Source organism: Sus scrofa, chromosome 12, assembly GCF_000003025.6.
Source record: "Sus scrofa isolate TJ Tabasco breed Duroc chromosome 12, Sscrofa11.1, whole genome shotgun sequence".
In the NCBI taxonomy this organism is placed as follows: Eukaryota; Metazoa; Chordata; class Mammalia; order Artiodactyla; family Suidae; genus Sus; species Sus scrofa.
Window position 1 is genome coordinate 39834233 of NC_010454.4, and position 24996 is coordinate 39859228.

The window sequence follows — 24996 nt, forward strand, 5'->3', positions numbered from 1 at the left end:
TAATATCCATCTTCTTATTAAACAACACTTATGTAGGGTTTAAAGAGGGTACAAAGATAAAAGACCATATACTAAAGGACCAAATCTTTGTTAACCTTTGTTCATAGGTTAACCTCTAACCATAAAGAAGTACTCCTGAAATTTTGCCATAATTAAAGGAAAAAAATTTAAAGGCATAAATTCATAGATAGCGAAAAAAACACAATAGCAACAAAATCTTGGTAACTGCTGTACAAATAGATTAGCAATAACAGCACAGAATTCTCAAAGGCTTAGGACTAGTAGCACCTCTGTAACTGTATGAAAGGGAAATAGGGGGAGGGGATGTTAAAAAGGATTAAGATACTGTTAGGGTCCTGGATTCCCCCCCCCCCATTCTAAGCTACCTCAGCCCCTGGATAAAACTAAAAGGTTGATTCTCTCAGAGAGGATAAGATAAGATGGTGCTCTGAAGGGGATGCCAGGCATGGTTGAGGGTGGTGGAGTAAGTGAATTTATGCATACTGAATGCTGAGACTCACCAGCCCTCTTTCCCAATTTAGGGTCCAGGAGGCTGGGAGAAAGCCATTCTATTCTAAAACAGGAGAGTCAAAGATAATTTTTGCAAGAATTAAACCATCCCCAAAGAAAGAATGAAAGTAGTGACACAGAGGATTCCAGCTGGCCTCGGTGATGAGGAACTGGAGCTCCTATCCTGGGCCTCATGGTTTAGAGGGCCACACTGATCTTCCTCGGAATCCATACAGAGAAACAGTTTACATGGTCAAAGAAACAGGCCCAGCTAGGACACCAGAATTTCCTGGCTAGAAAGCCCCAACGCTACTTCTGAACCCTACTTGAGATATCTCCACTGGCCACTTTTTTTTTTTTTTTTGGTCTTTTTGCCATTTCTTGGGCCACTCCTGCCGCATATGGAGGCTCCCAGGCTAGGGGCCAAATCAGAGCTATAGCCACCCGCCTAAACCACAGCTACAGCAACGCCAGATCCAAGCCGTGTCTGTGACCTACACCACAGCTCACGGCAATGCCAGATCCTTAATCCACTGAGCAAGGCCAGGGATCAAATCTGCAACCTCATGGTTCCTAGTCGGATTCGTTAACCACTGAGCCACGACAGGAACTCCTCCACTGGCCAGTAAGCATATCCTTAGGCCCAAGGGAAGGCCAAAGGGTGAAGGTGGGATAAAGGAAGAGTAGGCTGTGAAAGAGGGTTCTTCAGTGGTACTCCTGAGTGAACAAATGGGGAATTTTAGCAAAGAACCAAACAGAAATCCTAGAACTGTAAAGTACAATACCTGAGATCAAAGTTATACTGAATGGTTTAAGAGAATGTTGTAGCCTAGAAAACAGTCTGTATGCCTGAAGACCTATCAATAGGAATTACACATCTGAAGAATAGAGTGGAAGAAAACAAAAACTAAAAACCAGCCTTAGAGATGTGAGGGACAATATCAGGTGGTCTAACATATGTATAACTGGAGTTCTCAAGGAGGGAAGAGAGATAAGGGGCAGAAAAAATTTTGAAGAAATAAAGGGGAGTTCCCGTCATGGCACAGTGGAAATGAATCCAACTAGGAACCATGAGATTGTGGGTTCGATCCCTGGCCTTGCTCAGTGGGTTAAGGATCCAGCGTTGCCGTGAGCAGTGGTGTAGGTTGCAGACGCGGCTCGGATCCTTTGTTGCTGTGGCTGTGGTGTAGGCCAGCAACTACAGCTCCAATTTGACCCCTAGTCTGGAAACCTCCATATGCCGAGGGAGCAGCCCCAGAAAAGGCAAAAAGACCAAAAAAAAAAAAAAAAAATGTTAGCAAAAGACAGGTATTAATGGGTTAAGTATCCAACTATTTAGAAAAAGTTTCATGGAGAATTTTTTTTTTCTTTTTTCTTTTTAGGGCCACATTAGCATCTTTTGGAGGTTCCCAGGCTAGGAATCTAATCAGAGCTACAGCTGCAGGCCTATGCCACAGCCACAGCAACGCAGGATCCGAGCTGCATCTTCAAACTACACCACAGCTCACAGCAACACTGGATTCTTAACCCACTGAGCGAGGCCCAGGATCGAACCTGAGACCTTATCGTTACTAGCTGGATTTGTTTCCACTGTGCCACAACGGGAACTCCTATGGAGAAAAAAAGTAATCACACCATATGGCTCAGCTCTAAAAGCATACAGTCATAGTAACATAAACAGTTAACACTGATTAAAGCAAATTCTAACACAGCTCTATCAAGAAAATAGGATGATTGGAAATATGCACACAGATGATGGCCATAAGTGGGAAGAGAAGGCTGAGGACTGGGTTTTTCTTAACTAACTAGAGAACTAGTTTACTCTCAACTGTATTTTTATAATCCTGATAAAACTGAAACTTTGAAGAACAGTGCTATCAATGTTCTCCTAAGAGTTTAAAAAAGGAGGCCAAGCAGCTGTGAGAATGAACACATGTTATGTCATAATTCTATTGCCTTTTTGCAGACACTGACTTGAAGAAACAGCCACTTCCAGGTGTCAGTTTTGAAGGAGTATATTAGGGCAATGTTTCTAAGCAACTAACACAGTTGAAATAAAAAACAAGGTATCTAAGTCAGAGAAAACTCAGAAAATTTATTTAGACATTTGTTAAGCTTTTTGTTTTATTTAAATAGAAGGAATCAATTCTCTTTTTTTAGAAGGAATATTAATTATATGATATAAATAAACTCAAGAAAGCTCCCAACGGCGGCAAGCTAAATTTTACTTTGTGTAATATTTATAAGCTGGATTCACAAAGGCTTTTACAACCAACATTGTTAGTATAGTAGAAAGATTTTTTTCCTAGGTTTAAATTTCTACTAAGTACTTAATTCTTGTCTCTAAAGTATAATCTATTTTACATTTTAAGAAAGAAACTTTGAATAATGTTTCAAACAGACTATAAGCGAGTAAGTAGTCTAATGAACATTTTAATGAAGAGTTTTTATACTAAATGTTACATTACAGTTATGGCAGCGAGGTTTTATTTATTTGTTCTGTATATTGATATCAAATCAGCCAAAATAGCTAAAACCTACACGGCTTTCAGAATTTCATTTTCTCAACCCTTTTTTCTTTCTTTGCTGATTTTATGGTCCAGAATACTTAGATTAATCTTTCCTGCATAAGCTCTCGAATTTAAACATTATGCAAACTTAATGTTTAAATGCCAATCGATCTTTACCTGGCTTTATCTGTATCTTTATGGTCTAAGCTGGTTGAAGTTAAGATTTGATTCTTTTTGTTCTTACTGGAATAAGAGCAGAATGCAAGCTGAAATCTGAAGTAAACCATTCACCTTAACCTAACAGTTTCAACTTCCACTAGCAGACATTAAATAGAGCTGCTCATGCAGGGAAAAAAGTTTATTTCTTTTCAAGTTTCTGCTTATCTTCTCCATTGGGAAATGCCAATTAATGAGAAAACAGCCATAATGATGACATTCCTAAAAGAAAAGAATCCACGGGGATAATGTGATGTGGAGAATCAATAGTTGACTACAGACAGAATTTTTTTTTTCCCAGAGAAGCTGAGCTGCTTTATTACATTCTGCTTAAATGGGAAAAAAATTTTTTTCCCCTCTCTCTTTTTCTTTTTTTTTTTTTTTTTTGCTTTTTTAGGGCCACACGTGCAGCATATGGAAGTTCCCAGGCTAGGGGTAGATTTGGAGCTGCACCTGCCAGCCTATGCCACAGCTATAGCAACAGAGGATCCTTGATCTATACCACAGCTCATGCCAGATCCCTAACCCTCTGAGTGAAGCTGGGGATCAAACCAGAGTCCTCATGGATGCTAGTTGGGTTTGTAACCCACTGAGCCACAACAGGAACTCCTCTTTCTTTCTTTTTATAACATAGCCGTACCTGCGTGTTATTTTAAAAAAAAAAGAGAGAGAGAAAGAAGCAGAAGTTCCTGCACTGGGGTCAAATAGGAGCTACACCTGAAACCTAGTCACAGCCAAGGTAACACTGGATCCTATGTCATAGCTCGTGGCAATGCAGCATCTTTAACCCACTGAATGAGGCCAAGGATTGAACCTGCATCCTCATGGAAACCATATTTCGTTCTTAACCCACTGAGCCACAGTGGGAACTCCTTAGACGGAAAAATTTTAAGTTTGTTTTTTGTAAGGTCAAGTATGTGAAATCGAAAACTTGTTAGTTCTAGTACCATATTAATACTTTTGAGGGCGGGGCCTGGACTAAGATTAAACTTCTCTTATGAGGGTTCCTGTTTTGGATGTTCATTTCGCTGAACGTGAAATGGAAATACAAACAGGAAAGTAAATTGACATACACTCATACATATATATACATTTATTTATTTATTTACTGTTTCCTTTTGGTTTTAAGGAGCATAAAATTTGCCCTGGTTTCTGTGACCCAAATACCCTTTCTTACTTCTAAAGTAAAGCATTCTCACACTCATGCTGACTGTCCTCAAATATTTGGCTTGAGGCTCTGTGGGCCAACAGGCGGGTTAGATTTCAATGAAAAGAGCAGATGTAGATTTGGGTTAGTTACTTTACGATTCTGCGCTGGAAAAGTTCCTTAACACATTACTCTCATCATAGCAACAGCCAATTCCTGCTGCACAGTAATCCTTGTTTTGTTCTTCTAGACTGAGCCAAATTATATTGTGACTCACTCCTCGTCATGAAATCCTTTTGCTGAAAAAGAAGCAACTACTGTGACAGCAAGGTAGTTGTTAGTCAACTGGCAAGCGAACTTGGCATGTGGATATTTAAACTATTGGAGAATATTAGGTTTTTTTGGTTTTTGTCTCTTTAGGGCTTGAACCTGTGGCATAGGGGTTTGTTTTTTGTTTGTTCCCAGGCTAGGGGTCAAATTGGAGCTGCAGCTGCTGGCCTACAGTACAGCCACAGCAATGCAGGATCCGAGCCATGTCTTCGATCTATGCCACAGCTCATGGCAACACTGGATCCTTAAACCACAAAGTGAGGCCAGGGATCGAACCCGCATCCTCATGGATACTAGTCAGGTTCAGTAACCACTGAGTCAAAACAGGAACTCCAAGGAGAACATTAGTTTTAACTCTTTTAAGTTTTTTATTGCTGATGTCTCACCAGGAGTACTAGTATTCCACACTGGTATTTCAAGGAGACTGAGCAATAGGATCCCACTGTCTAGACTGCAAAGTGGAAGGTTGCTATTTTTTATTCATCATTTAAAATATATTTTGTAGTCTCATTCAGACTATTCTGTCATTTCAAGTTCTTGGTAGAAGGGGATACCCACCCTCTTTGTTGCATCTTCTGACTGTCCTCCACAGTGCATCTTTCCTTTCTTCCTTTTGTTTTTTTGTTTTTTTTGGTTAAATTGGGAGCTCACTTTCAATAGAGACTTTCTTTTCAGCTAGGAGTCCTGACGACCTTAAAGTTTGGAAATGTTGCAAAAGGGCTGTTCTGCATTTGCTCCTGCCAAGAACTCTAGGTTTTACCCGTCCCGATTCAATTTTACATTAATTTATTGGTTTGGAGAATTCTGAACCTACAATGTACAAATTTGGGCCATGGATTTCTCATAAGAAGCTGCCAAGAACCCTGGTCAGAGAGAAACTTTCATCACTTGCCCCTGTGAAAATCTCTTTTCTTTTTTGTCTTTTTAGGGCTGAGCCCTCAGCATATGGAGGTTCCCAGGCTAGGGGTCAAATCGAAGCTGTAGCCACTGGCCTACTCCACAGTCACAGTGACACCAGATTCAAGCCTCGTCTGTGACCTACCCCACAGCTCATGGCAATGTTGGATCCTTATCCCACTGAGCAAGGCCAGGGATAGAAACTGCATCCTCATGGATACTAGTCAGATTTGTTTCTGCTCAGCCACGACAGGAACTCCTGAAAATGTTTTTTTCTCGTTTCCCTTTCATTGAGGGACTGCCTTTCTAGGGTCTCAACCTTATGTAGGCATGACTTTTAGGTCCTCATCTCAGGTCAGCCCAAGGTGGTCTCTTCCATCCTTGTGAACATTAAAACCCTCAACTGCACATCTAATTTTATCCTTTCAGCGTTGCTACAGCTTCGGCTTACATGCTTACCACTCGGCCTTCATGCTGCTTGAAGCTCAGAAAGTTTACAAAGAGAAACTCAAGTGGCGAAAACGAAACACTAAGCTAGGACGTCGGCATTCTAAAAATTCAACATATTCAAGATTGAGAGGCTCCTGTGGACCTGATAAAGTTTTGAGCTCTTTTAAGAAGTTGTTACACTTATCACATACACTTTATCATATGTGCTAATGTGTAAATCCAGATAACCCAACTATTTATGGCTGTGTGTTCTAAGATAATCTCCACATATCTCTATTGAAATCTATCCTTACGATATTCAAATTTCCAGAGAAAGTCTTAAAAAAAACTGTAAATAAGACCTTAAAGAATTTGTTTTTCGAGTAAAAGAATTAAAATTTCTATGTCAATGCACAATGTTTGTGTGTCTCTTTAAAGGAAAAATAAAGTCTTCTCCACAGAGTTATTCCAAACCCTATTCCATGACCAAATCTAATATGGGGGGGGGGGGGGCGTTAAATATATAAGTGAAATAACATTGGCAAGATATTGACCTGCACCCACTGAGTGAAGTAAAGGCCTAACCTGCAGGTTGTTTAGAGGTTCCATCTTCATGACTGGGCCCAAAGTGTTGAGAGGCAGGGAGACATCAATGCTCTGGTTTGGCATCAGTGGGGTATGGATGGCCAGAGGAGTGCTGGGGATGACCCCAAAACTAGGAGAGAGGACGAAGAAATCCCAGAGGTTAATCAGGAGGCAGGATTTAACCACACCTTTAGGTTTCAACAGCTTTTCATTTCATTTGAAGGAAATACAATTTTTAATAAAAATTAAAAAGAAGGAATACCAGGAACCAAAGTGCTCTACCTAACACTGATTACAACATAACTTCTGTGTTTCTTTCCTTCTTTTCCCCTCTTTTTCGGCCATGCCCACAGCATATGGAAATTTCTGGGCCAGGGATCAAATCCGAGCTGCAGCTGTGGCCAACACCACAGCTACAGCAACACCGGATCCTTAACCCACTATGCCACAGCAGGAAATCCTACCTTCTGTTTCATTAAATGGAACTGGGGAAGGAGAAAATATTCATAAGCAAAGAAATGGCCTGCTAATACTCTGATTCTGAAAGTGCATGTTTATCATGCCACTAGAGGGACAAGTTTGATAAGTATCTTTTTAAATATATCTTTCTTTAGATAATCCTCGGGAGAAAGAAGACTTAAGAATATCCATGCTATAAAGTACAATAATATTATTTCATTGGGTTGATAATCTGCCTGATCAGTTCAGAGGATTAGTTACTGGTAACTCATTTTCGTTCTTTTTTGTTTACTTAAGTAGGATACAATAATTGGGAAAGAACTAGTCTAAGTAAAGCAGAACCGACTGACTTACACATTCCAAACAACACTGCAAAGGATATGCTGTAGATTCAAATCTGGCCGCTTTCTTAGCCTGAAGCAGGCAGGGAGTACCTACCAGTTTAACTTCTCAGAGAAGCCTGTCTAACAATATTAAGACTGGTAAAAAGATGTAAAAAGCCTGAATTTGAAGTTGTACAAAAAATAAAAATATATGAGAGAGGACAGACATGTCTTATCCTTGAGAAACACAAAGAAACAATGTGAAAAAGACAAAGCAGAAAGGGAAAAGTGGGCCCACAGGTATAACAAATAAACAACTTGGAGTTCCCGTTGTGGGCAGCAGAAACAAATCCGACTAGGAACCTTGAGATTGCGGGTTTGATCCCTGGCCTTGCTCAGTGGGTTAAAGATCCGGCATTGCTGTGGCTGTGGCATAGGCCAGCAGCTACAGCTCCAATTAGACCTTTAGCCTGGGAACCTCCATATGCCGCGGGAACTTAATGATATAAATTTATACTGAATTTATGTTCTAATTAGCCTCAGAAAGATGGGATCATAATATTTATAAAATATAGAGTTTACGTAGGTAGTATCAATTTCAAAAGTCATAGAATGTCAGAGGAAACACTTTCCTTTTCCTAGATAAAGTACGCTTTAGAGTCCCAAGTGCGATAAAGCAATGATCCTGAGGACAGACATGACTCACTGTGGTATTAACATTTACAGATCAAAAAAGTCATTTTGCCCTTTTGATCCTGATTTGATGATTTATCTATATAGAAAGCCATAAAGAATCTACAAAAAGGCTACTAGAATAAGGGAGTTTAATAAAGTTGTAAGATACAAGTTTAATATACAAAAATCAATTATATTTCTATATACTAGCAACGATCAAAAATTAAAATTACAAAATGCTACTTACTATAACATCAACACTACAAAGTACTTAAATCTGACAAAAGATATAGAAGTTCTGCACATGACTTATCATTATAGAGAAGTTAAAGATGACCGAGAGGGAGTTCCCTGGTGGCCTAGTAGTGAAGGATATGGCATTGTCACTGCTGTGGCTTAGGTTTGATCCCTAACCTGGTAACTTCCTCATGCTGCAGGAGTGGCCAAAAACAAAAACAAACGAACGAATAAGGACAAAACAGATAAATGGAGAGCTATGCTATGCTGATGGATTAGAAGACTCAATACTGTTTAATGTTGGAGTTCCCATCGTGGCGCAGCAGAAACCAATCCAACTAGGAACCATGAGGTTTTGGGTTCGATGCCTGGACTCGCTCAGTGGGTTGAGCATCTGGCGTTGCTGTGAGCTGTGGTGTAGGTCACAGACACAGCTTGGATCTGGCATTGCTGTGGTGTAGGCCAGCAGCTATAGCTCAGATTCGATGCCTAGCCTGGGAATGGGAACCTCCATATGCCACGGGTGGGGCTCTTAAAAAAAAAAAAAAAATTGCATAATGTCAATTCTTCTCTAAACTGATCTGCACATTCACTGCACTCTTAATCAAAATCCCAGCAGGCAAAGGACCTAGAATTGCCAAAACAATTTTTGAAAAAGAATACAGAGGGTTTATAATATCTGATTTCAAGACTTAGTATGGAATAAAAATTTACTTTGGCGCTTACAACGAATTATCTCCAGGAGTCCCCACTGCGGCTCAGTGAATTTAGAGCTGAATCCTACCCATGAGCATGTGGGTTTGATCCCTGACCTTGCTCAGGGGGTTAAGGATCCGGTGCTGCTGCAAGCTGCGGCACGAATCTGGCATTGCTGTGGCTATGGCACAGGCTAGCAGCCACGGCTCCAATTTGACCCTTAGCTTGGAACCTCCATATGCCGTAGGTATGGCCCTAAAAAGGCAAAAAACAAAAAACAAGTAAACAAACAAAAAACTTTATCTCACCAAGATCTCCTCAAAATGAATTACAAAAGTAAATGTAGGTTCTAAATCTATCAACACTTCTATTAAAAATGTTAAAAAAAATTGTAACTGTGGGTCAGGTAAAGATTTGATAAATATAACACAAAAAGCTAAAAACATTAAAAGAAAAAATAAACCTAAAAAAAGAAAACTATTTCTACAAAAAATTGTTAAGAAAATAAAGACAAGCCATAGACTGGGAGAAAATATTTGCAAGGCATATCTGACAAAGGACTCATATCCAGAAAATAGAAAAAACTTTACTATTTGAGGAGTTCCTGTCATGGCTCAGCGGAAACGAATCTGACTAGCATCTATGAAGATGCAGGTTTTTTTTTTTTTTTTTTTTTTGTCTTTTGTCTTGTTGTTGTTGTTGTTGTTGTTGTGGCTATTTCTTGGGCCGCTCCCGCAGCATATGGAGGTTCCCAGGCTAGGGATTGAATCGGAGCTGTAGCCACCGGCCTACGCCAGAGCCACAGCAACTCGGGATCCGAGCCGCGTCTGCAACCTACACCACAGCTCACGGCAACGCCAGATCCTTAACCCACTGAGCAAGGGCAGGGACTGAACCCGCAACCTCATGGTTCCTAGTCGGATTCGTTAACCACTGCGCCACGACGGGAACTCCTGAAGATGCAGGTTTGATCCCTGGCCTCACTCAGTGGATTAAGGATCCGTGAGCTGTGGTATAGGTCACAGAGTCGGCTTGGATTCGGTGTTGCTGTGGCTGTAGTGCAGGCCAGCAGCTACCGCACCAATTCAACCCCTAGCCTGGGAACCTCCATATGCCACAGGTGTGGTCCTAAAAAGACCAAGAAAAAAAAAAAAAAAAAAAAGGCAAAAAACCCTTTACTATTTGATAATAAGATAAAAAAGGGGAAAAGGAATGATTTGAGCACATCTTTTAGATATGACATATTTAACCAAATAAGATATAAGAATGGTCTGTAAGATTATGATGAAAATGTTCAATATCATTAGTCATTAGGGAAATGCAAATTGAGACGATATACTACTATACTTCTGTAAGAATGGCTAAAATGTATGAGGATATGGAACAGCTGGAACTCTCACACTTACTGTATGACCTAGCTAGGTATTTACCCAGGAAAAATGGAAACATATATCCAAACACAGACCTTTCATGAATATTCATGGAAGCTTTAGTCATGAAAGATAAAACTGGAAAACAGGAGTTCCCCTCGTGGCGAAGTGGTTAACAAATCCGACTAGAAACCATGAGGTCTGGGGTTCGATCCCTGGCCTTGCTCAGTGGGTTAAGGATCAGGCGTTGCCATGAGCTGTGGTGTAGGTCGCAGATGCGGTTCGGTTCCTGTGTTGCTGTGGCTCTGGCGTAGGCCGCGGACTACAGCTCCAGTTGGACCCCTAGCCTGGGAACCTCCATATGCCACGGGAGCAGCCCTAGAAAAGGCAAAAAGACCAAAAAAAAAAAAAGAAAGAAAAAGAAAGAACTGGAAAACAATCCCCAGTTTCACCAACTGGTGAACGTGTAAACAAACTGTGGTATAAGCATCAATGGAATACTACTCAACGATAAAAACAGAACAGACTACTGAAACATCTCAAATCATTATGCTAAGTGAAAGAAACCAGACACAAAATATTCCACACTATGTGATTTCATTTACAAAATATTATAGTAAAGGCATGATTATACTGGCAGAGAATGAATTACAAAGAACAAGAGAAGAGACATGAAAGTAAACACAGTAAAAGACACAGAGAATAAAATGAGAGAGAAAAAAAAGAGAAAAAGATCACCGTTACTCATGAAGCACTCCTGCCAGAACATCAAGTCTAATTCTAATTAAGCCTATAGATCTGCCTCTAATTTACGGATATAACAAGCAAAATCTAGACTGTAGGAAACTCCATAGATAAATGATCTAATTTCTTCTACAAGTAAATTTCAAGGAAAAAAGAAAGAGGAGGAAGACTCTGTACGTTAAAAGACATTTAAGGGAGTTCCCGTCATGGCTCAGTGGTTAACGAATCCGACTAAGAACCATGAGGTTTCGGGTTCGATCCCTGGCCTTGCTCAGTGGGTTAAGGATCCTGCGTTGCTGTGGCTCTGGCGTAGGCCAGCGGCTACAGCTCCGATTCGACCCCTAGCCTGGGAACCTCCATATGCCATGGAAGCGGCCCAAGAAATGGCAAAAAAAGACAAAAAAAAAAAAAAAAAAAAAAAAAAAAAAGACACTTAAGACACTTACCAACCAACTGGCATATATGAGGGGTGGGGCTTACTGGGACCCTGTTCAGATAATACAAACTCTACAAAAACACTAGAGAATTGTAATAATCCACTGATTGGCTATTCAATGATATTAAATACCATCATAATATTAAATAATTTTTAGTTTGATAATAATGTTGTAGTTATATAAAAAAGGTCATGAGATATATATTATAACATTTATAGATAAGAAAATAACAGAAAAACAGCACATATAAAAAAAAAGAAAACAAATACATAATTTGCCAAAGAAGAAAATCTAAACCATGGAACAGTACAAAAGTTTAAACATACAAACCCTGAGAACTTCCCTGAAGTGAAAGACTTCAATGTACATATTGAAAGGACACACCTTATTTCAGGAAAAACTCACCAAGATTGGTCAACACTGGGAACACCCTTGAAAAAAATCACTGGATTTCAAAACTTCGGGCAGTCAGACAAAATGACCAAATTACCAAATGACCAAAATTGGTAATGACCAAATTACCAAAATGACCAAATCAGGCTGGCAACAAACTTTTCCTCAAAAATATTAAATAACCAAAAACTTGAGTAAAATAAGGAACTTGAGTCAAGAGTTTTCAAGTATGTAAGTTACAATTATGACCAGAATTCAAGGCTTGTTGAGAAACCTATTAGACGACATAACAAGAAATGACAGTGGAAATGTAATTAAAGGGCTGGCAGTAAGCAAAAATTCAGCACAATATAAAGATGGGGATAACAGTGAAAGAATGAAATACAGAAACAACTACTAAAAATGAAAGAACAGGGGGCAAGCAGGTAGAAAATGGAATAAGCTCTCATTTGTCACAACTCTCTTCCCTATTAAGGCAGAGAATTCATTGCTAAAAGCAGACTGAATATGTAATTATTTAGTTAACAAGTATACTGTCTTCCACATTTTTGACATCAACCAAATTACATTCATTTTTCTCTCACCAAATGTGAGACACATTCATTTGGTTCACTTCTCTAGCTTCAGCACCCAGAAATGTCTGGCACTCAGATGCTAAACGGTTATTCATTAAATGGATAAATGGATTTCAAGTAAAAGTATGTGTGTGGTTTTTTGTTTTTGTTTTTGTAAACTGTGTTAATAAAGACATTCCAGTCCTAAAATCCTTTAGGAAGGCAGTAAATAAGTTCTGGTTGCCTTTTTCTATACAGATGAGTTTCCCAACAAAATTCCTTAGAGCCTCCAGAATTGAAGCTGACCAATGAACAGATGTCAAGAGGCTCTGCTCACTCTAAATCAAAAATCTGCCAACACGAGAGTCCTTATCCACTGCTAAAAGGAACACACTCTTGTTGACCATAAAGTACAGTATTGCCTCAGGATCCAGCTGGGGAACTCAGATTTCTTACCTATTCTTGTTAAACTGAATTGCAAAGTCCGTCATGTGCTGCAGAGCTTTGTTGGTGAAGTTCATTTCCATATAGATATGCCCTTGGCGGTGAGTAAATGTTCCTGAAATCTCCAAGCCTTTAGCCTTTACTGCAGGCAGCCAGACCTGAAACACAGCATAAAGCCCAATGGAACCAGACAGGATTCATTTTGATGCTATCTGTTTTTGAATAAATAAAGGTGAAGTTAAAATTTCACTTCCTCAGACAATTAAGGTATTTTTTGTTTTGTTTTGTTTTGCTTTGTTTTTTTTTTGAGAGTTAAGTTTTATTTGGGGCAAAATGAGGACTTAAGCCCAGGAGGCAGCATTTCAAGTAACCCTGAGAAAACTGCTCCCAGCAAACATTATCAGAGAAGATTTCCTTTTTTTTTCTTTTTTCTTTTTTTTTGGTCGCCCCGCAGCATATGGGGTTCTCCTGCCAGGGATCAGATCCGAGCTGCATTTTCGACCAACACCAAAGGTTGCGGCAATGCCAGATCCTTAGAGGATATAAACATACAGGTATATATGCATGACACTTTTTTTTTCTCAAATGACACAGAAGAAAGATAATAGCAGCTATTTACAGGGAAGCGGGGACAGAGGGAGACTTAATTTTCTACCTGATATCTCTACATCATTTAAATCTGTCATTTTATGTATTATTTTAATGTTAGTAATCAAGTAAATAACTAAAAGGTTGGATAATATCCAACAGAGTAACCTCACTACAAAGCTACTAAGTTGTGCCAAAACACTATGGCTCAGTGGAAATGAATCTGACTAGTATCCATAAAGACACAGGTTCAATCCCTGGCTTCGCTCAGTGGGTTAAGGATCTGGTGCTGCCTTGGGCTGTGGTGTAGGTTGCAGATGTGGCTCAGATCCTGTGTTACTGTGGCTGTGGTGTAGGCCTGCAGCGGTAGCTCTTGATTCGACCCCTAGTCTGGGAACTTCCATATGCGTCGGGTGAGGCCCTCAAAGGACAAAAAACAAAAAACCCTACAGCTCAATTTTGAATTGTATTTTTGGTTACTCTATGTAATGGCTCCCCACACAAAGTTAAGACTTTTGGAATGGTCAACTGGTCTCTGTATGTGCAGCAGGGATCCCCTCCACACTGAGTCAGATGAGCAGGCAGAGAATTCAGGAAGCAACCATGCACGTTGTCCCTCAGAAAGGCAAGATTATAAGAAACCTAGCTTAGCTTGGAAGACATTATCCCCAAGGGTCAAAATAAGCTCCATTTACAGGGAATTTCCCCTTTTGAATTTCAATCTTAGTATGTCATCAAGCATGGCTGAGACTAGAGAGGCACCGATGACACTCACCTAAATCAAAACTCTAAAGAGGTGCACTAAAATCCATGAAAACCAAATCTGAGCTATGGCACTTGAGAATCCATATGCAATACCAATGGGAAAAGAGCGGAAGCAATACAAAGTAAAAGGTTATTTCTTCTTCCCTCAGGTCTAGGTTAGACTGACTATAATGCTGACAAGCTAGACAACATTTCTGAACAAGAGAACAAAACCCAAATACTTGGTATTTCCAATTTTAAGTCTAATTATAAAAATGGTTAATAATGATGCTATGGTTCTTCTTATTGCTAGGTCTGAAGGCACCTTTCATCTTCCTCTTAAATCCTCTAGAACAAGGGCTCCAACCCTGGATTTATTATTAGTGGAAGTAACACAAGTGTTAGATGCTAGGTAGTTGAGGTCCTGTCCTCTAAGACAGTGCTGCTTTACTTACAGCCTTAGGAGCCACGTATCCACCAGGCGCCATGCCTATCCCCGTGGAGAGCTCAAACAAGTCATTCAGACCACTGCTGACCACAGCAGGAGTAGGTGAAGGAGCAAAGGTGGCAGGCACTGATGATGGGATGAAGGACTGTCCCACCTGCAGGTGAAAAAAGGGAAGGGGAGAGGGGAGATCAGGAAGAACAGATTAACAGTCCTTAAAATGTTGCTATATATTTTAACAGAATTGAGAAATCAATAAGGACACATCATAATTACAATATTCTTAGGAGTTAAATCATATATTCTTTGTCCTTTTAATCATCATGGTTATTTTTTCATCACTGAAAAGATACACACACTCTTCGGAAGTTCTATCAAGAGAGAGTAATCAATAGGATCAGGAACACAGTGATCCAAGGTTGTTTGTTTGGTTTCCAATTTTAGCTTCCGTGATTCTGTGCAAAAGGCCTAAAGGTATCCTAATGAAGGGGGAGTTTGTTTCTATAGAAAGGAGGAGAAACATCCAACTCAGATAGAAGTTCTGTTTCCACTTGGGTCCAGGCAAGACTTATTTCCCCATTCAGTCATAAATATCTAGTAGGAAACTCTCCTGGGGGAGATGGATACTCACCCCCCCAAAACAAACTCACTTATAAGGAGAGTCTCACTCTGAGGCCAGCCAACTTTTTCATGTTCTTTCTAAATGACAGTAGAGAATAAAAGTATTCTCTTGTCAGGATGGGAGGTTCCATTTCCTTTAGCTCTTTAATGTCAGGAAGACAAAGATCTCTATAGACACCAGAGTGCCGATCCCTAAAGACACCCCTACACCACATGCGGTGTACGGTCCCAAAGATTCCTAGTGGTCCTACGCTACTTTCTACTCTTCACACACTACTATAGAGGTTCCAGTGTACAGTGCTAGATAGAGGGCTGGTCTGAAAATGTGTGCACAGGAAAGCCATCAATCAGGGGGCAGCGAATCCCATGGTGAAAAAAATGGATGGCACTTACTGCCGGACTTCCTCCAATGCCCCCGCCAAGGTCACTGCCAAGCTGAAAGAGAGAAAGGAGAGAGAGGAGAGAAAGGTAGAGTTCATTTAGCTAAATACTAGATTCCCATATAGAATCTGTAAATTGCTCTGCCAAGGTGCTGGGAATACCTGCTATTCAACTTGACTCCCAAAGCCTAAAGAAATTCTAGATTGCAAAGAAATACATCCTAGGGGAACCAAGTAAGGGAAGTGATGGAGTGTGGGAGTTTTGAGAAACCTGGAAAGAAGATGGAGCTGGGACATCTCAGGGATGTGTCAGATCCAATCTTTCCACTGGGGTACCCTGGCACAAACCCACACCGGATTTCAAGAATTAACATACTCCAAGAAACTCTGTCTCCAAGTAGTAATGTTTAGAATGTTTTATTTTTTCTTTAAAAGGAAATTTAAGGGGGGAGAAAAGAAAAGCAAAGAAAAACTAAAATGTGCTTTGAACTACAAAACTTGCTGCTGCCCCTGAGAAAGTGGAAACCAAACCAGTATTGAGCTGCAATTTCAAGCTTCAAAAATTGGAACAAGAGTGATTTTTGTGCTTAGAACTTTCCTAAGAAAGAAAACAGCTGGGTTAGGAAGATTTCCTACCTGGGAAGGAAGTGGAAAGGCATGCAACTCTTCAAGTCTCTCTCCCGGTCAATGCAAGTAAGGAGAAATGCTGTAATTTATCTGGAGTAGATCATTTAAAAGGATGCTAACCATTGGAGAAGAAAATAATTATACTTGGTCTTGGTTTTACCTTTTTTCTCTCAGGGCTCTATAAAATTCACCCTGAAGTTCACAACAAAAGCATTAAAGAACTGAAGCTGAAAATAGCTAGCATGAAGAAACATAAAACATACATACACACAACTAACGGTGCTGTTTAAAAAGCCAGAAACCACCTTTCGTGCTGCAGTTCTATACTGCTGTTTCCCTAGTTCTCATTGTGCATCTAAAATTCCTCTCTGGGAGTTCCCGTCGTGGCTCAGTAGTTAACGAATCTGACTAGGAACCATGAGGTTGCAGGTTCGATCCCTGGCCTTGCTCAGTGGGTTGGGGATCCGCGTTGCCATGAGCTGTGGTGTAGGTCGCAGACATGGCTCGGATCCCGCGTTGCTTTGGCTCTTGCGTAGGCTCGTGGCTACAGCTCCGATTGGACCCCTAGCCTGGGAACCTCCATATGCCGCGGGAGCGGCCCAAGAAATGGCAAAAAGACAAAAAAAAAAAAAAAAAAAAAAAAAAAAGAAAAGAAAAGAAAAAAAAGAAAATTCCTCTCTGAATCACCCAATGCCTATCTGCTTTATAAACCACTGTTTCCTTTCTTGTCTATCATTTAGTGGTAGAAACTTGGAGATTACTGTGCTGTGGTTGTGTTAAAAAACAAAATTGCATTGGTCTTCACGATTTGAGAAAGAGGGTTTATTATCTTCTCAATGAACAAATATATAAAACTGGGTTGCCAAAACCTAAAAAGCAATACATATTGAACTTACGGCAACATTCTGTTTCTACCATGACAAGAAAAAGCCCAGGCAGGTGCTTCATAACTGGCATGAATTACCATGCAGTGAACCAAGCTACAGAGCACTCAAATCTGAAAAAGCCAACATTTCCCAAATCTAGTTCCTGAAGATTATTTAGTGTTTGGACATGGGACAAGAAATCAAGGTGTAGACAGATAAAAAGGTCATCCCAAGGTAGAATTCAAATAGCCAGAAAAGTATGACAGACAATAGAAAAGATATTACAGGTGTCTTCTCCTTAGGATAGCACACATCTGTAGCATGACCTCTGAAAAGCATTAGATTCTTTTTATTCAAACACACACTTACATAAAACGTGCTGGATACAAGGTACAAGGAGGAATGTAAAGATGCCAGGTGATGAGGGGAATATATAGATGAAGAAGTTCAGGCTTTGCAAACCAGCAGAAAAGTAAACCCTGGACACAAAACCATACAGAAAATATACTAAAGCAAAGTTGTGAAGAGAAGAGGTTCCTTTTGGCTGAAGGATAATGAAAAGAAGCTTCAAAGAGGTGGTAGTGTGAGATTATAAAAAGCAAAAATGGGGGAGGTTATTTCTCAAACAGGATGAACAAAAGCTAAAAAAGTAGGAATAAAAGCATGATTACGAATGAGTAGTATAATTAGATTGGAGCTCAGGGTAGATATGTGTAGATAAAAAAAGTCATAGGAAATGAGTTTGCAACAGCAAGCTGATTATTGGAGGTCTTTAGTTTTCAATTTCTCCTTCATAAAAACCTGGAGGTTTCTTACAGCAAAATTCAAACTTTCCAAGAGTAGAAATAACTACTTCAATTGTGTCCCGTTAACTAAGGTTCTCAAGCTTATATTGATTCAATGGAATCAATCCTCTGTGTGTGTACAGTGTTGGAGGAGGGGGATTTTAAAAAGTTCTGATAATACCTAAGCCTCAATCCCAGCCACAGTGACTTAACTGTTCTGGAGTGTAGCCTGAGCATGAGAATTTTGAAAAGCTGTCCTAGTGACTCCAAAGTATAGACAAGGTTGAATAAGATTCTCTATTATTTGGAATCAAACAAGATTTATCTGTTCTGAAATGATTTCAGAGCTAACTCCTAAATTAAAAAGGAAGCTAGAACTTGAGCAGAAAGAATAATCCTTTCCAAGGAAGGGAATGATGCAGAATTCTCATTTGTCTTCATGCTTTGATCTGGTTTTATGATTTTCTGATGAGCTTACACATTCTCCCCACCCAGCCAATCTCTTCCCTCTGGCTTGTCTTACAATCCAAGCTTGAAAGAGATGGATTTTTTTTATGGACCTAGTTGGCACTCCACGGCAAGAAAGAAAAAACACGCTGGAAGAGAAACATCAGTATTATCAAATACATTAAATTCAATGAAAGGCACTCACGAGTGGTGTTATTTCCAAAGGAAATAAAGCCCATTTATAGCCCTGATTTTCTTATATTTCACTCTTACTGTCTTCGAGTATTATATGAATATTATCTTAGCTGAACAGGATCTAAATGTACCCTCTACCCCCTGCTGCTCCCTATGCTGCTTGTCAATTTTATTCAAAACAATATAAGAGAAACTGAAAAGCAATTCTTCGTTTATATTCAGTTTATCAGCTATAACTCAGCTGCAACCCAGAATCAAGAGCTCTGATCTTACAGATACAGAATCTAAAGGGTATCAGAGACATGTAGCCAGAAATATAAAGGTTCATCTAACTGTGCTATGTTCAGAGAGCAAAAGGAAAGGACAATTTCAATGTTTTCTAACTAGCCAAACTATAGCTTATTTAGACTTTATTCAGCCTTTTCCCCTTTAACTGAAAAGTTTCTAAGGGAGGTTATTCGTTTGAAAACATGGCAAAGGTGACAGCACAGTGATGGGCAGGAGTAACTAACAGGGAGATGTTGGCAAGGGTGGGAGCCAATTACCCAGGGAGTGGCTCTGCTACCTACAGCTAGACAAGCAGGAGGATATAGACATTAATCAAGGGAAGGCGGAAAAGGCTAGAAAGCTGAATAAAACACAGGAATGTTATCATGCTAGCCTGAACTAGCCACTAACCATTTCAGTTCAGTTGCTAATAATATCTGAAATCAGATTAAGATTCATCTGTTTGGCCACAATGTAAAATAATATATAAAAAAGAATGTACAGGAGTTCCCATTGTGGCTCAGTGGTAACAAACCCAACTAGTAACCATGAGGATGTGGGTTCGATCCCTGGCCTCACTCGGTTAAGGATCTGTGTTGCCGTGAGCTTTGGTGTAGGTCACAGACACGGCTTGGATCTGACATTGCTGTGGCTGTGGCGTAGGCTGGTGGCTACAGTTCCGACTTGCCCCCAAGCCTGGGACCCTCCATATGCCACGGGTGTGGCCCTAAACAAACAAACAAAAAAAGAATGTACATATATGTATGACTGAGTCACACTGATGCACATTAGAAATCAGCATAATGTTGTAACTCGACTATACTTTAATAAAAAAAAAAACTTAAAATTCATCTGTTTGGTGATACTAATCAGCTAGGGTGCAAAATCAGTTAAACTGGACTTGTAAAAATTCAGCGATGTGTTATCCAGTGAGCTGGCAGAGCTGAGTGAAAAGGGCTAGAGGTACAGGGCATGGCTTTAAACTCAATCTTAGGTGTCCAGATACTGTGTATGTTTTAAGTGTCTTTTGGAGGTGTTCATTTCCCATTATTCCCAGGATTGCCTTATTGAGGCTGTAGACCATGAACTATAGACCACGAACTACAGACCAACAAATCAGGATATAGGGAAAAGAAGGAAAGAGAATTACCAATTTCAGGAGAAGAATGTATCAAATGCTGAAAACTGAGCAGAATTTTCCTAAAGGTCTGAAGCTGATACCCCAGCCAAAACTTCTGCTAGTGGTATAGTTTCCCCAGTCCCCAATTTAAACCACATTAAATGGCACTAAAAATAACACTAACATTTGGCTACTGCCAAAGAGTGGGTGCTTTACCATGCCTGAAGTAGTGCTGAAACAGGCTCAGCTCATGTTGACTACATAATAACGTGTCGTACTGTTCATTCAGTAATTGGATGGAAAGCAGTGATTCCATGGTGACTTATTTTAACTTATGGGCTAAAGGGATTCCAGAACAGTTTCATGAGCTCTGATGCAGAGCCAAGTTAAGTCAAAAGTTTGAAACTTGAGTCTGTATACAGCTCTAGTTCACCTAGACACCAAAAGGATATACCCTTATCCAATGGCAATGTCCTCCAATGGCAGATGTACAGAGAAATAACTCAAGACAAGGGTCTATAAGGGAACAAGTCTGCCAGACTCCAAGAAAAGGGAAAGTCTTTTATAAAAGAATATCAATTGAGATGGCCACCAAGTGGACAAAAAAAGAAGAAAAAAAAAATTTCCCAAAACATTTACAATGCCTGATTCAGGTTAGCCTCTTTGAGGTCCATTTGACTGGTCTAAAGTATACCTGTCTGCTTCTACAACTTCGGAGCTGTCTGAGTATCTGAGGGCATCCTCTTAATTAGAGATGTAGATCTTAGGTGCAGACATGTCTTTGCTCCTGTCTAAAACTTTCCAGAACTGACTCAACTGAAGTGAGTCTGAAGGATGCTTCAGGTCATAGAGCTTACCAAAAGCTCTGCTATTCAGGAGTCAAAACCGAATGACGGAGAAAGTGTGCACAATGATTCCCATCACAAACAAAATTCATACCAAAATCCTATCGGTGTCAAGAAGAGCAATCTGTGTTTTTCCTGTTAGAGATTTTAGAAGGCACATGCCATCTATGTTTTCAACTGTTAGACTGCAATTTTTCTTTTCTTTTTTTTTTTTTTTTCTTTTTAGGGCCATACTCACGGCATATGGAGGTTCCAAGGCTAGGGGTCAAATCAGAGCTACCGCTGCTGGCTTACACCACAGCTCACGGCAACGCCAGATCCTTAACTTGCTGAGCAAGGCCAGGGATCGAACCTGCAACCTCATGGTTCCTAGCCAGATTCATTTCTGCTGCATGGTGATGGGAACTCCCTAGACAGTAAATTTTAATCTGATCTTCAAAAAGCCATTTAGAAAAGCACCATAGGGAGTTCCCGCTATGGCACAGTGGGTTAAAAATATGATTGCAGCAACTCAAGTCACTGTGGAGGTGTGGGTCTGATCCCAGCACAGCAGGTTAAACGATGTGGTGTTGCCACAGCTGTGGCTCAGATTCAATCCCTGGCCCAGGAACTTCCATATGCCGAGGATGTGGCTATTAAAAAAAAAAAAGAAAGAAAAGAAGAACAGATTTGATGCGGACTAACATAAATGAGTTGAGATCATACAAAATCATCAGAAGACTCCTCAACTGGAAGGGAAAAAAAAATCTTACAGCAACTGAAAAGCACAGAGATAGAACACATCACTTCCTGAGATGGGATGGGAAATAGAATGTGACAAAAAGTCCTGAGAATGGCCAGCACTGGTCTCGTAGGTCAAATATAACTCAATGTTGAATGCAGTAAAAATCCACAGGAAAAGCTCTGCATCCCATCTCACATTCCTCTGCAGTATTTTTGTTTGTCATCTATCTCCCCTCACTAGAATGAAAGATTGTTAAGGACTTGCACAACTATATTCCCAGTGCACAGAAAAGAGCATGACATAGAATAAAAGCACTCAGATATTATTGAGTGAATGAATGTTCCACTAACCATATAAGCAGCACTATGGCAATATTATTTAAGGAGACGATTTTGAAATGAACCACTTTATTGGCAAAAATTATCACAAAATGGACAGAAGCCTGATAAAACTGTTTCACCACTAGTCGAGGGCACCATACCTACATCAACATTGCCAACACATATGAATAAAACCAATTAAAGAAAAAAAATGACCCTACCCTTTATGTCTCTACCCCAAGGCCAAAGCCCTTTCTAGAAAGGGAATGTACTAAGTGGTTCTGAAAGCCAGTTTCAGCAGAAGAATGCTCTGTGCATCATTCACTTGCCTTCAAAGTACTTGCTTTACATCACAGCTCACCATAAAATAGATGTGTACATAGGACTTTGTGGCCCTATTTTAAAGATATTAAGCAATTTTACAGAGTTCCCGTTGTGGCGCAGTGGTTAACGAATCCGACTAGGAACCATGAGGTTGCGGGTTCGATCCCTGCCCTTGCTCAGTGGGTTGAGGATCTGGGGTTGCCGTGAGCTGTGGTGTAGGTCGCAGACGCAGTTCGGATCCGGCGTTGCTGCGGCTCTGACGTAGGCTGGCAGCCACAGCTCCAATTAGACCCCTAGCCTGGGAACCTCCATATGCCGCGGGAGCGGCCCAAGAAATGGCGAAAAGACAAAAAAAAAAAAAAAAAAAAAAAAAAAAAAGAAAGGAAAAGAAAACAACGATAAAACCAGTAGAAACCTTACTGGTAGCCTTTCTAAGACAAACACTGAGGTAACCTGCGTGCTGTATGCCAGACAACCACATAACTCAATCCAGGCCGTATTTTAAATGGGGGCCTTGGTCTAATTTGACAACACCTAGCAACATTCTTCTTCCTAGAGAGTAAAAGACAGACATTTAACGAAATGATTTTTTTTTCCTGTCTTTTGTTTTTTTTAGGGCCACACCTGCGGCATATGGAAGTTCCCAGGCTAGGGGTCCAAGTGGAGCTGTAGCCTCCGGCCTACGCCAGAGCCACAGCAACACCAGATTCAAGCCTCATCTACCACCTACGCCACAGCTCACAGCCACAGTGGATCCTTAACCCACTGAGCGAAGCCAGGGATCAAACCCGGAACCTCATGGTTCCTAGTCGGATTCATTGACCACTGTGCCACAGCAGGAACTCCTAACAATAATTTCAAGAGGTCTGTGCTCTCCCTCAACTTGAGGCAGAGCAGGAGCCCTCTTTCCAGGAGTGTGTTTACTACTGAAGTTAAGAGAAAAAGGCATCTGGGTTTACCAACAGCTATGGTTCAAACACCAAAGTAAAATGATTCACAGTGATTATAGATATTCTATGTCCTTATTATGTAAGATGTGGTCCACTGACCTGGGTGTCTGTTAGAAATACAGGCTCCTAGGTCTCACCTCAGACCAACAAGAATCTGCTTGTACAAGATCGCCAGTTGGTTTAGGTGCAGGAAAGGATTCATTCAAGAAACGGCGCTCTATGTAAAATGAAAACTTTGGAGTTTCCGTCATGGCACAGTCGTTAACGAATCCGACTAAGAACCATGAGGTTGCGGGTTCGATCCCTGCCCTTGCTCAGTGGGTTAAGGATCCAGTGTTGCTGTGAGCTGTGGTGTAGGTCACAGACGCGGCTTGGATCCCGCATTGCTGTGGCTGTGGTGTAGGCCGGTGGCTACAGCTCCGATTAGACCCCTAGCCTGGGAACGTCCATATGCCTCGGGAGTGGCCCAAGAAATGGCAAAAAGACAAAAAAAAGAAAAAAAAAAAAAAAGGAAACTTTGAGAACTGTTTTCCTCATTAAATTACATAATTCACACAAGAACAATAAAAGCATTTTTAACGTGGCGCTGTCTACTGCTGCCTCAGACACTCGTTTTCCACACAGCCAGGTTTAGGGCTCCTCCTTGTGATGATCCCTTAGGAAAAATCTTAGTTCTTGGAGTGAATATGTACTGAACAACAAACAAATCCTAAGTAAAAAGAAGGGCTTTTACTCCTCATTTTGATTTCTGGGATATATTCATATGGCAGAATAAGGTGAAGAAATTTGCACATTAACAGTTTCTGTGGCTATAATACCAAATATACCATTTCAAATCCCAAAGTCATAAGCTAAAATTTAGAGTTATATACAAACATTACTGGGCCTACAGAGCAAAAGCTGTATATGCAGTTATAAAATTCAGTTACAAAAACAACTTACATTCAGTTATAAAAACAACTTATTCTCCACCCTAGAGAATAACCTTTACAAAAAAGAAAAAAGGCCCACATGTGACTTGGGCTACTACAATGTAAGAAAGGTCTAATAGTTTTTCTATCTGACGTAATCTTGCCAGAATTCTAACAAATGGCTGGATTAGTTGTGTTAAATATAAGGAGACTACTCCTTGGTGTGAAGGGCCAGCAAAAGCTACTGCAAAGTCAAACGGAAACAACACGTTTCTTTCCCTCCATGCTAAAGTGGGTCAAGAGACAAGAGGATAGACTCCTGGGCCAGGCAATATCAAAATACAGTCTCTTTCTCCCCTGCACCCTTCAAACTTAATTTGTCTTCTTAGGTTCAAGAAGTCCACCATGCATTAAGTGGGTAAGCCACTAGGGAAATAAGCAGGGTTGTTAAGGCATAACCTTGAGGAGGACATAACATTTAACTTGTGGCTCATGTGTCAACAGAATAGGAAGAGCTATTTCAATGTTTATAAGGAATTTCTGAGAGTCTCCATGAATATTTCAATATTCATTTATCAGCCTCCTGAGTCTATAAAGGAAGATACACAGCAATGTAGAATGACCATATGAGGAAGCTATTCCATCAACTCTATTCATTAAAGATATGAATATGAAAAGTAAATGCTTATATTCTCTAGAAAGATAAAAGGAGTGCTCATTTGTGTCACCATAAGCTGGAGTCCAGAGCTTGGTTACTGACTCTGGAAGCAGTGGCTTCCATTAGTAAAATGTACAACCCACAGAGATACGATGGTAACACCATTTCCTTAAACTCTCTGTCAGCCATAAGTAAATATACCTGTACTGGCTGGCATAAATCC

The 24996-nt window shown here is 40.2% G+C and overlaps 1 protein-coding gene across 4 annotated transcripts in view; it reads right to left on the bottom strand.

Moving 5' to 3' along the window:
• AP2B1 (adaptor-related protein complex 2, beta 1 subunit) overlaps positions 1-24996 on the bottom strand; it is a 137697-nt gene that overhangs the window by 31128 nt on the left and 81573 nt on the right. For 3 of the 4 annotated variants that reach the window (XM_021066144.1, XM_021066143.1, NM_001243183.1), the window contains 4 exon segments: positions 15748-15789; positions 14744-14890; positions 12969-13114; positions 6625-6754 (listed from right to left, as the gene is read on the bottom strand). In XM_021066144.1, the coding sequence (XP_020921803.1) occupies positions 6625-6754; positions 12969-13114; positions 14744-14890; positions 15748-15789 (465 nt within the window). 4 annotated transcript variants of the gene reach the window in all.